At 56.2% G+C, this 12,767-nt stretch overlaps 1 protein-coding gene across 4 annotated transcripts in view; it reads right to left on the bottom strand.

The window, feature by feature from the left end:
• Positions 1–570: 570 nt before the first annotated feature.
• The window catches only part of LOC122386228 (protein timeless-like), a 43,775-nt gene continuing 31,578 nt past the window's right edge, over positions 571–12,767 (bottom strand). For all 4 annotated transcript variants that reach the window (XM_043375227.1, XM_043375226.1, XM_043375224.1 and 1 more), the window contains 7 exons: positions 11,370–11,691; positions 5,604–5,713; positions 4,943–5,066; positions 4,561–4,659; positions 3,690–3,859; positions 1,397–1,595; positions 571–826 (listed from right to left, as the gene is read on the bottom strand). In XM_043375227.1, the coding sequence (XP_043231162.1) occupies positions 710–826; positions 1,397–1,595; positions 3,690–3,859; positions 4,561–4,659; positions 4,943–5,066; positions 5,604–5,713; positions 11,370–11,691 (1,141 nt within the window). In that variant the 3' untranslated portion in view covers positions 571–709. The remainder of the gene's footprint in view (positions 827–1,396; positions 1,596–3,689; positions 3,860–4,560; positions 4,660–4,942; positions 5,067–5,603; positions 5,714–11,369; positions 11,692–12,767) is intronic.

Below are 12,767 nucleotides of genomic sequence, written 5' to 3'. Positions count from 1 at the left end.
ATGCAAATAAGTCGTGACAGTGCCCTTAAAACAAGCCTATTTTTTTCTACCCAGTGCCGCCGCCAGCCCGCATCTCTACATTTCTGCTTATTCTGGCATTGCTGTAGCCCAGCCTCCCTATTCCATCCGCCCGAAATCGATACCAACTCTTCACCGGGAATCGGTCTGCGTCTCACACAGCAACCTGTATGACGCAATCGTCATACCACACGCCTTAGGCGCAGAACCCGTGATAGTTAAGCCACTTTACTCAGCAGACGAGTCTGCGTGTGTGTGCGGGACATAAGAAGTGTACTACACACAGAGATGTGCTCGCAGCACGCTCTCAGTTATTAATTGACGAATCTCAACGCGCTAACGAGCCATCCCCAGTCGACAAGGGTATTGCCAGTCATCTGCGACTATAGTGCTAATGAAGATGACAACGATTATTGTTAAATTCGCAAAAAAACACACACTGTAGCTTTAGTGCCTTTTTGAATCAAAATCGCCATCGATGATTAAAAACATTTTTGTTCACTAGTCTCACTATTTCATGCTGCAACGTCTGGAGATGGCAAATAAAACTGATCCAGTCTGCCGTCACCTGTATCCGTTCTCCTTTCCACAGTGTATATACAGGACACACCATTTTGCATGAAGGCTCACTTGAACCTCACAATAGCAACTAGCCCAGACCGGCGTCGTCTCCGCGCCGCCGGTCCCCCACTCACAGTGTGCCCGTCAGCTCGTCGGAGGCGGCCTGCTGCAGCGCGGCGCGCACGGCCGGGTCGTGCTGCCTCTCGATGAACCGCTGGATCGTGTACTCTATAAGGTCCAGCCAGTCCTGCCGGCACAGCGGGACACGACGTCAAAACGTGACACCGATACGGCGGCGGCGGGGGCCCGGACAGGCAGAGGCCGCAGGTGGCGGCTCAAGTGACTGGATAGAGCACATGTATGCCCAGAATTACCCGACAGAGGCTCGAGATAATGAACGTAAAGGTAATGTGAACGGGGCGAGGGTTATACTACCAGACGTATCAGCTGAACTTCGGCGAATTAAGTGAATTGTGAAACGCGTAAAAACCCGTTGGTGGATGACCCTTGTAAAGTTACTCATCACCGCACCGGAAATAGTTAGTTATAAGAACCTTAATCGTTAACACAGAGCTCAAGCGTACGAATCAATTATGTTTTACACCAACTTGAAGCCTTTTCACTAAACCTGCCCTTAATCTTCTCAGCTACCTCAATCCAAACCAGATACCTTGAATGCCCTAAACGACATCCCAGCTGCATGTCACAAGTCACAAACTAACAACACCCACGCAAACGCCAATTCCACAGCTCAGTCTGTTCTGATGTAACCGGCAGCGACTAATCCTTGACCTCACACCGCGACCTACACCCTCACCTGAAGCAGGGGCAGGTCGGAGCCGATGATTTTGGAGAACGTTTTCAGCACGTCCGGCTGGAACAGCAGCTCTATCCGGTTGGCGTCGCCCACCACGTGGTGTAGCACGGTGAAGAGCGCGTCGTTGAGCACGGGCGCGTTAGTGGCGTACAGTTTCAGCAGACTGGTGTACCGACGGATGATGGTCGGCTCGGCGAACCTGGGAGGTGGAAAAGAAGTGTAAATGACGGCAACTGACAGGGTGTAACTAAGAGGGTGTAAGTGATGGAGAGTTGTAACGGACCTAGTGTAATGGCGGGGCATAACTGCCGGGGTGTAGCTGACGGTCAAATGGACACAGTGTATCAGACCGCGGCATGAGCTCACAACAGGGCGTACCCAACAACGGGTACCCACAAGACTGATTGTACCCAACAACGGGTACCCCCAAGACTGATGATGAAAAGCCACCAAACAACGGTGCACCTTAAAATGCATACAAAGCAATTCAATACTGAGATGCCAAGCTGAAAATCATCATTTCAACGAAAATGAGACAGATGATATTTGCTCTTTATAAAGCTAAAGAGCACGTGCTTCACGTGCCCTTCACATTATTCATATATTCTTCACGTGTTTAGGGCAGTATTCATCTCCAATTTAGGCCCATCAACTGGCAGCGAGGCATTTCACGTGACAGCCGCACTATCACGTGAACAGACAGCCGTCGGGGAAAAATGCCGAGCCGGTAAACACTCTCCGGGCTCAGTCCCATTTCGTGAAAACGAGATAGCCACGAGACCTCGGAGATTTGGCCGGATAATGTCCGGTAAATGCTGTCGTTTATGAGCCCGTCACGTGCGCGCACACGCCACCGAGTTCAATGACAGAAGGGGGCGGGGGAGGATATCCAGTCCACACTCCACCACATCAGCACCATTGACAACCGACGGAAACCGAGCGGCACAATAGTCGAGACGTTATTTATAAATCGCACAGAAGGAGACAATTGAGAAATCCCCTCGTTTTGGCCACAGTAAAATGAATTAAATATCAGAGTGGCACCTGGATACCCAAAACGAGAATACCTTTTGTTTATTTTTTAGTGTTTGAGGTTTAGGACGCGTCGACGCGACGGTCGGGTCATTATGCGCCTGGAAATCCTTAATATAACGAACTAACGAATTAAAATGTTTTAATCTAAATAGCTTTATTAGACATCGTAAAATAGAGCCTCGAGCCTGTTCGATTCGCTTCTAACAAATCACATATTTGTGAATATCCGTGCAGCTTAGAAGCACTAGGCACATGAGTCGTTGAAGATGCTATCTTTAGCAGCCTCGTGCATTTATTCACAAAGAGACGAAGTCTGTCCAAATCAAGATAAACTTAATGGTTGATAGACACAGAAAACCCATTTATTTAATTCTACCCATCCGCCTGATCATCGTCGAGATTTCATCAGCAAGATATTAAGAAAGTCCATCTGTTTCCATCATGGCACGCGTTGCCCTCAGGAGGTCACGTGGCCCCATTGAAAGTGATCAGCCCGAGCCACGTGCTGTGGGAGACGGGGTCACTCGTGCGTGACGGCCGCCCCGGCAGCGGTTCGGAAAGGTCACAGGGTCCGCGCGGCGGGGGATGGTAGCCCGGAGGCACAGAACGTGACCGGACCGAGTAATGGTGTTCACATTTAGCCTCGGTCAGGGTGCTGGCGCGCAGTACTGGACAGCTAAAATATTGTCACAGAGTCCCATTTACACCAACTTTACCTCACTGACTTTCTTTCATTGGTCAAAAGTGAGTTCAAGCACTACCACTTTCGTCAATCCTGAGCATGCCTCAATATCAAAAAAGAAACTCCACCATCGAATGACGATAGCATCACGTCGCTCCCTCCGGCTCTGACTGACCCCAGCCCTATCAGAGCAGTCCTCCAGTCACAGTGAACGTGACTGAGCACAGTTTCTGACTGTTCCGCCAGCCCCTTCCACGCCCAATCAGTGTGAAGTGTCTGAACAGGGACACGACTGTCCCCAGCTCCTTGTCCCCTCTCACTCACAGTATGACGTGTCCGAACAGGGCCTCTGAACACCTCAGCCCCTGTCTCCTCCTCTCACTCACAGTGTGTGTGAGTGGTTGACTGCAGCGGGAACTGGTTGTTGAACCGCTCCTGTCCCTCTCACTCAGTGTGAGTGTCTGAACAGGGGGAACTGGTTGCTGAACCTCTTCCGTCCCCGTTACTTGCAGTGTGACGTGGATGAGCAGCGGTACTGACTGCCCCCGGCCCTTCAGGCAGCGCTATATTACTCACAGCGTGACGTGGCTAAGCAGCGGAAACTGGTTGTTGAACGTCTCCTGCATGCTGATGAGCAGGTGATTGGTGAGCACCAGGTCACGCAGGTAGGGCAGGCTGGCCGGGCCGAGCCGACACTGGCCGATCAGCAGCAGAAACAGCTGACGGAACTGGCGCAGACGGCCCACCTGGAGACGGGAGGGGGCGGGGGGGGGGGGGGAGGGTGAGACAGGGATATCCTTGGCCGACTTGAAGACGAGGGAGGCGAGGCGAGCGTACCCTTCCCTCTGTCCACTCGTGATAGAGAACAGGTAAAAACGGTGTCCCTCTGACCCTCCTGAGACAGAAGAGGGGATGAAAGGGGTCTCCTGGCCCACCTGACGATGGGATCAAAGAGCATGATATAAGATGGATGGTTTTATGGGTGCATAGGAGTTAAGGATAGGATGTATGAGGCCCTGGCCTAACGGCGTTAGGGTATATGAGATGGAATGCATGAGTGATGAAAAGATGGCATGAAGGATGAACAGGATGGATGTGTAAGGGTCGAGTAGGCTTTGTGACAAAAGGCATCTGCATAAGCTGACTCCATCCAATCTGGACAAAGACAGACGTGAAGTCGGGCATGGATCGATAAATCACGATAAACAAATGTTATGATTGGCCATCCCACATCTCCAAAACCACTCCCGAACTTAATCTACTTTACACCACCAACTTCAAACAGTCACAATAATAAGCAACGAACTTCCACAGTTCAATGGTCAGCCATCAGCAACAAACTCCCACTGTCCCAAAATCAACATTCAGTAACGAACTTCCACCGTCCTACAGTCAGCATTCGGTACAGAACTCACACCGCCCAATGACCAGCCACGCGCACACCCACCTGACAGAGAGTATTCTGGATCTGAGCTATGTGCTCGTCGCTCGAGTAGCCTCTGATCGCTTCCATCCCGTACAGGATCTCGCGAATGGCGTTCGTCAACTGAAAGAACGGCAAATGGAACATGTAAAAAAAAGGGAGACTCTAGCTGCGATAGACAATAATGAAATTACAAATACAATTTTACACATATTCAGACGACAAAAATATGAGGGCAACTTTTTAAAGTTATCGTTATAAGTATCATCAGACATCAGTGGTTTACAGCTACATGACTCTTTGCCTTCGTGTGACCTCAGCAAAATCAGGTTTATCTAGCCGTCCGGTGTCGACTGCCGTTTCCTAAGACGCGCGTTCGTTTCAGCGTGATTCCGCGGCCTCTCACCATGTGCAGCTGCCTCTGCGAGTGGAACCGCTCCAGCGTGCTGGTCGGCTGACTGGAGCCGATAGCAACCAATCGGGTGGCCTCGTACGTGAGCAGCATCAGCAGCTCCGAACACAGCACCGGCCTGAGAGCAGAGCAGACGCAGGAGGTATTACTTGAACAGATGTAACTGCATTTGCAGAAGCTAAAGGGTCTTAAAAAACATAATGAAGCAGTTAATTAGGAAGTCTTAAAAATATGAGATATGGAAAGAAATGAAAGAACTTCTTGGCTTACTTAGGTAATTGACATACTTAAAAAAGCTAACAGCATTAATACGCTAATTACACCATCAAATTCGCGGACATTCTCCTCAATTCATTTAACATAATTTAGAATCATTAATGTCTTAAATTCCAAGATATGAATGTACAAACATCAATTCATGTTTTCATCAACTAGACTTTGCATCAATCGTTTGAGCACTGAGGCTACTAATTGACTGAGGGGCTTACCAAAACAATGAAACAACTAATTGACATTGCAGCTTGCCAAAACATCAAACATCAACAGGCAGCACTTATGGGGGCATCCCATCTCCCTAAAAGCAGTCCTCCAGCCAACCAGCTCCCCCTCACGACTTCCCACCCACCCTCGAGCCCGTCTGACCGTCTGCACGTACTGAATGTTGGGATAGCTGACGCGCAGTTCTGTACACGGCTTCATGAAGTACACGATCGCCCAGTACAGGTGCGATTTGTCCATCTTGTCCGGAAGGCTGGACATCAGCGCCTGTGAGGAGTTAGGACAGAGTTAGAACAGAGTTAGAGCAGTTCGAGGGATATCACGTGATGGGAGATACCATTGACAAAGGCACACGATGCAACTTTGAAGGGGAAACAGCATCCAGTTCGAGACACCAGTGTCGCCTGCTCCATTCGCAGCCGCAGGAAGACAACCATCACCTGCGGCTCCTGTAGGCAACTATGGCATACTTCCTGCGCTAAGGTCCCCGCAAGGAAATCCCATCACCTCCCTGTTTGGCATTGTCCTGCATGCCTCGGCCGCGAGTCAGCCCAGCTCTCTGACGCTTTCAACGGAAGAGAGGTTCCAGACACTGGCGTCGTCGAAGGACTGGCAACTCTAAGGAGAAGCACTAAACTAATCTCGCGAATACCTAAAGGCGTAAGGCCTCTGGTGGCCGATGCCCTATGCAGCGCCTTAGAGGATGCCCTTAAGCTACGCACAATCTGCGCGTGGTGGACCTTCCTGTCTTTCGCGTTCTTCGCGCTACGCACACCAGGAAAAGGCGATAATAATGTCAGTGCCGCAGCGAGCATCAGGCAGCAGCTCTCCAGCCCCAACCAAACCATGACACCAAACCTGCTTCCCGAACCACCAACAAATGACTCAGCACGAGAACATCATAAGCCTGCCACTGACGCCCTGGCCCGTCGGATCCTCGGGAAATGTGCAGATGGCGACATCCGGGCGGCCCTAAGGCTACTGACCTCAGATGATACAGTTGCCGAGCCTGACGCCGAAGTAATCGCCGAGCTAATGCTGAAACACCCAGCAGCTCCCAAGGACGAGCTTCTGCCGCCACCGCCCGCCCCATCAGACCCAGGGCCGCTCACGGTGACGCCGGAGGAGGTGGAGGCCGCTATCAACTCGATGCCCCCGGGATCATCAGCAGGCCTAGACGGCATCAGGCCGCTACATCTACGCCAGCTTATCTCCAGGGAGGCGGCTGAGAGCGGCCGCCGTCTTTTGCACTCTTTGACGGTACTCACCAACCTGGTGCTGGCCGGTGAGGTGCCGGATTGTGCCAGGGACGCCCTTTTCAGCGCCTCACTATGCGCACTCAGGAAGAAGAGCGGCGGATTGCGGCCCATTGCAGTCGGGAGCGTCTACCGACGCCTGCCATCCCGCATCGGAGCACGCTTCGTGGCAGACAGCCTTGGTGCCGAACTCCGTCCTGTCCAGCTCGGGGTAGGAACGCCCCTGGGCTGCGAGGCGGCGGTCCATGCAACGCGCAGTTTCATTGAAGCCAGCCGACAGTCAGCTGCTCCACACGTGCTGGTCAAACTTGACGTGTCAAATGCTTTTAACACGGTGCGGCGCGACGTCTTCTTGACCCGCATTAGGGAGCGATGTCCGGAGGTGTACTACCTAGCCTACCAGGCCTACAGCTCACCCAGCCCACTCATCATCGGAGGGCAGACCATCGCTTCGGCCTGCGGTGTCCAGCAAGGCGACCCGCTCGGACCAGCCGCGTTTGCTATCGCCATTGACTCCTGTGCCAGAGCAGTGTCAGCACCTCTGAACATCTGGTACTTGGACGATGCAACGCTGGCCGGTCCAGCCAGCGCGGTCGCTGCTGACATCGCAACACTTCCAACAGCGCTGGCAGCCGCTGGTCTCTCACTGAACGCGGCCAAGTGTGAGGTGGCCTTCATTGGCGCTGGAAGATTCGGACCACCGCGACGCTGCCATCAGCGCCATCTGCTCTGCGCTGCCTGACGTCAAAGAGACTGAGCTCACAAACCTATCTCTGCTTGGCTCTCCCCTGACCGACGGCAGCATAGGAGCAGCAGGGGAGGCAGCCTCTGCTATGGTGCAACGCCTCTGCACCCGGCTGCGCGAGCTAGACAGCCACACTGCGGTGTTTTTCTTGGCGCACCACGTATCGGCACCGCGTCTGACGTACCTGCTGCGCTCCGCACCGACGTTCAAAGCCCCACACGTACTCCAGGCTACTGACGAAATGGTGCGCAGTACACTAGAAGCGGTCTGCAACGTGGCCATAAACCCTGCCGCATGGGAGCAGGCGTCGCTTCCAGTGAAGTTCGGCGGCCTGGGCATCCGGTCAGTCGAGGCACTGGCGCTACCAGCGTACATTGCGTCGGTAAACGCAGCACGCCCCCTCATCCGTTCCATCTGTCCGAGTGTGACTGATGAACTCTCAGACACCTTGGAGACCGCAGTCAGCGCGTTCCTTCATCGCACAGGGGTGGACCGACAGCAGCTGCCGGACGGTGAGCTGGTCAGTAGTCAGCGCGCGTGGGACACCGTCGCCTGTACGGTGGTCCAAAGTCGCCTACTGGTACCAGCCAACCAGATCGACCGAGCTCGGCTCATCGCCGCCGGCCAGCCGCACACAGCGGCCTGGATCCAGGCGGTGCCGGTGCCGAGTCTCGGGCTTCACCTCGACGACGAAACCGTCCGCGTCGCTGTGGCCCTGAGACTAGGCGCCCCGGTTTGCGAGCCGCATCGGTGCCGTCTGTGTGCGCGCCCCGTCACCCCGCTGGGACATCATGGCCTCTCCTGCCAGAAAAGTGCGGGTCGCCACTCGCGTCATGCCCACTTGAACGACGTGGTGCGTCGCGCTCTCTCCGGCGCTGGCTTTCCCGCCATTCTGGAGCCAGTCGGCCTCGACCGGGGCGACGGCAGACGACCGGATGGCATCACCGTCTTCCCCTTCCGCGAGGGCAAGTGTCTGACGTGGGACGCGACCTGCGTCGACACTTTCGCCGACCACATAGCGGTGGAGTCCGCACTGAAACCGGGTGCAGCTGCAAGGCAGGCCGAAGAGCGAAAGCGGCAGCGTTATGCGGACCTAGCCAGGAGGTATAGCTTTGTTCCAGTGGCACTGGAGACAACCGGTGTCTATGGTCCGGCCGCCGCCGCTTTCGTCCAGGACCTGGGGAGACGCCTGGCAACCTGCACGGGTGAGCGTCGCGAGACGGAGTGGCTGCGACAGCGGCTGTCCGTGGCCATCGCTCGTGGCAACGCGGCCTCCGTCCTCGCCACCGCTCCCCAATCTGGCATAGAACAAGCAGGCCAAACCCGCAGGGCTGCCTCCACCGCTGGGAGCAACCCAGGGACGACGCGCCGGTGGCCGCGGAGCCACGCGGTAACGGCGGCTACGCCATCGGCTAGCTGTGCGCCTGAGGTCGAAACCAGCGGCAAGAGGAGCACAAGAGCCACGCCGCCCAAGGCAGATTCTCCGACTGAGATCAACCTGGGCAACTCGTGCTACCGGCGCGGCCTGGTCAACCTTGGGAACACGTGTTACATGAACACCGTGCTACAGGCGCTGTTCCATTCAGATCAGCTGCGCGGCGAGGTGCTGGCGGCGCGGCTGTCCCCCTCCCGTCCGCACCTGGCGGCACTACAGCGAGTGTTCGCCTTCCTGGCGTTCTCGGAGCGGCCCGTCTACAGCCCGGCCAAGTTCCAGCGGACCGCTCTGCCGCCCTGTTTTGAGCGGGGCCGGCAGCACGACTGCTCAGAGTTCCTCCGATGCTTTCTGAACGCCTTGCATGAGGAGGAGCGGTCTCCGGCGGCTTCCCCTGCCGCACCGGTCGCGGTCTCGCCGCCAGTCCCTCCAGCTGCTGCCGCCGCACGCGCCAGAGACGACTCCAGCGTGCCGGGAGCAGCGGCGATGGAGCGGCCGCGGTCCCGGCGCCGGCACCGTTCCTGCGACACTGCGCGGGCCGGCGGGAGATCGCCGCTGGTGCAGCTCTCTGACCTGGCCAGCGACGATGTGGTGATGGCAGAGCCGGCCGGAGACAGGGCGGAGCGGACTGCCGCGGAGGGGGAGCCCACAGAGTCACCGGACACCGGCGGGACGCAGCAGACTGATCCGGACGGCCAGGCGCAGGGCGAGGTGGTGCGTGAGCACGGTACTGGCGACGCCGGAGCTGAGGAGCCGCCCGCCGGCCTGGTCCGTCGGCTACTGACCGGATGGGCTGAGACTACGTTCACCTGTCTCACGTGCGGCGGCGCTTCGCGCCACGAGAACAGCGTGACGGACCTGCACCTAGCTCTGCCGGAGTCGGTGACACGGTCACTGACGGCAGCTGCCGCGGGCGCCGGGGGAGCCGAAACTGCGCCGGCGTTCGGCCCCGCGCCGCGGCCGGTCGGTTGGCGGGGCACGCCACCGACGGACAACCAGACAGAGATCGAGCTAACCGTATCGCAGCTGCTGCTCGACTACCTGACGCCGGAACGACTGTGCGGTGATAACCAGTATTACTGTACCAAGTGCACCGGCCTGCGGGACGCCGAGCGCCAGCTGCGACTGCTCTCTCCGCCAGCCAACCTGGTCGTCTCCTTGATGAGGTTCGCGGTTGACCGGCGCACCGGTGCACGCCGCAAGGTTCTCACCCCTGTGGAGCTCACCGAGTGGCTGACAGTGCCGCTAGCCACCGGCCCGCCCGCCCAGTACCGGCTGTATGCAGTGATAGTCCACGCGGGCCATTCGCCGGACGCTGGCCACTATTTCTCATTCTGTCGCGCCTCCGGTGGCGGTGGTATTGATGGGATGGACGATACCGGCTGGTGGCGGCTGGACGATACGTCAGCGGTGCCGGTGCCGGCGGCCACCGCGCTGGGCCGGCCGCGCCGCTCCACCGAGGCAGCCTACACGCTGCTGTACCGGCTGACCGATGCAGCGGTGGCGGGGGCGGCGGGCGGCTTGTCGGCGCTGGCCGCCCTGCCTGGCCCGCTGCGAGCTGCCGTGGAACGAGACAACGCCGTTTTCCGACGGGAGTGGCAGAGCCGGCCGGCCGGCGCACTGCCGATGGTCCACGACGGACGGCCGCCGCCGGGTGCCGGCTGCGGCGGCGACAGCGGGCCCGGCGTCCCTCGGATGCGTCAGCCGACGACGAAGCGAAGCGGTCCAAGCAGGAGAACGGCCACAACGGCGTCAACGGCCAGGCGGCGCCCCTGATATGCGTCCGCCCCGACCTAGACCCGCTGCCCCGCCCTTCTGATCTGGTTCACCCGTGCATAATGTCTCGCCGCATCATTTTATTGTGCTATTAAATGTACCTGTTTTGGTGTACTTAAACTCGTTTAAGGTTCGACAGCCTCTAAACATTCCAACCCTCAGTTCGTCCTCCCTCCTATTCCTATTGGATGCCACAGAGTACCGCAATAAATAAGTTCGAGGGAGAGTTAGAAGAATGCTGTGCATCTCTGACGCTACGTCTAGCTAGCTTAGACTCTGTTGCTAAACTATTTGAACACTAAGAGTTGACCGACGGTCGTGTAACCATGGCATTAGGCGGCAAATGGCAGCTGGGTGGACGGCCTAGTTTCATAACCCTACTCGCAACGTTACATTGCAACTGAAAGCCACCATTCACTGCAGGCGGCTGCTTTATAAGACGTTGTGTTTCAATATTAAACTCCGTAAAACTCTGCCTAGAAACAGGGCTGGGAGGTTTGCTCCAGAGACCAGCACAGTGCTACAATCGCTTCACATACCGCACAATAAAGCTGCCCTACTGACACGAGCAACATTGCTCGGGGAATACTGCCATTACATCCGAGCTGACATAAACCAGCAGTCCCCATCCCGTCTGTGGTTTCCAAACCATCTTCACCAGAGGTCAGCGGTTCTCAACTCACCTTTACAAGAGGTCAGTGGTTCTCAACTCACCTTTACAAGAGGTCCCCAGCCGGCCAGCAGGAACTGTATGGTGAACTCCACCAGTACAATGTCCAGGTCACCCTGGGAGGGCTCCCGGGTCACCAGCGACAGAATCTTGTGGGCGCGCGCGCGGATAGAGCGCAGCAGGCGCGCGCCCGGCTCCTGGGGCGGCTTGGGCGGAGGCGGCGGCGGCGGCGGCGGCGGCGTCTGCTGCGGTGTGGGCGGTGCCGGACCGCCGTCAGAGGCACACGCACCCGATGACGGCGGCGTCAGCGAGGGTTTGGATTTGGGCGACCGGTGATGCGGCTTGAAGTGGCCCGCCTTGGCCGAGCTGGAAGGGACGATAGATTGTTAGAGAAAGGCGCTCCTTGGGAGTGTCGCAAACAAGAGATCAGCGCTTTTCCAGAACATCACTGAACCAATACCTTCGCAAACAGATGTAGGAAATAATCTTTGAACCAGCTGACATATAGTCCCGTCCCGTAGCTCAGTTGGTTAGAGCAGCGGCGTATTTAGAAAATCGCGAAGGGGGGGGGGCCAAGGACTAGGAGGGCGCCATTTCATCCAAGGAGGGCGCCTTACGGTCGCGAGATAAATAGCCCTGATGTTCAGTCATGCTCATATGCAGCTACGGGGGTGCACGTTATTCACGATAGTCATACCTTGTCTAGCTAAGCGTCAGGGACAAGTTTGCTGCGAGTGAACCTGGCCGAGTAGGTACTACTGAGACGTCTCACCGCGCTCGGCCACCTCCCTGCGCTGCACGCATGACAGATATAGCTCTCCTGGCAATGTAGAACGCTGTCGTTCTCTTCTCCATTGCCGCGGATAGTCCCTTACTACCATAAGTCTAAGCTAGAGTACCTTTGTCTCTAACCGCTGCCCTTGCCATCAAAAATCAAAATCACACAATGCATACTACTGCGGAGGTTGTGTTTTATACCGAAGTTATGCGCCGACATTCAAAGCACAAAATCACGTGTAAATGTATCACACGAACCGATGATGATAATATGCAGTTCTACACGTATGTAAGCTGTTTATAAATGAAGGATGGAAAATTACAAAATACAAAGCACTGTCAACCGGGGAAAACTGAACAGATCTATCTCTAATCTCTCGGTCGAATCTCCGGAGAGCGACCGGGTGGGCGGCCGCTCCTCCAATGGTAACATTAGCGTAGCGCGGCCGGCGCTGCCGCACCCCTAAGCTCAAACTAGCGAACGGCGGGCACATCTGTACGGGGGCGGGACGGGGAGATGCAGCTACACGACACATACACTACACAGCCAGTTTCCATCATCGAAACTTTAGACGCCTGTTGTAGCGGCTGAACCTGTCGATTACTTTATCGTGATCCAAGGAAATATCACGATGCACGTAAAGTAGGGTCAGTCCGTTCAGACG

The sequence above is a fragment of the Amphibalanus amphitrite genome, unplaced genomic scaffold (assembly GCF_019059575.1).
Source record: "Amphibalanus amphitrite isolate SeventyFive unplaced genomic scaffold, NRLGWU_Aamphi_draft 000244F_arrow, whole genome shotgun sequence".
Lineage (NCBI taxonomy): Eukaryota > Metazoa > Arthropoda > Thecostraca > Balanomorpha > Balanidae > Amphibalanus > Amphibalanus amphitrite.
This window is presented reverse-complemented; position numbering and strand designations above follow the sequence as displayed.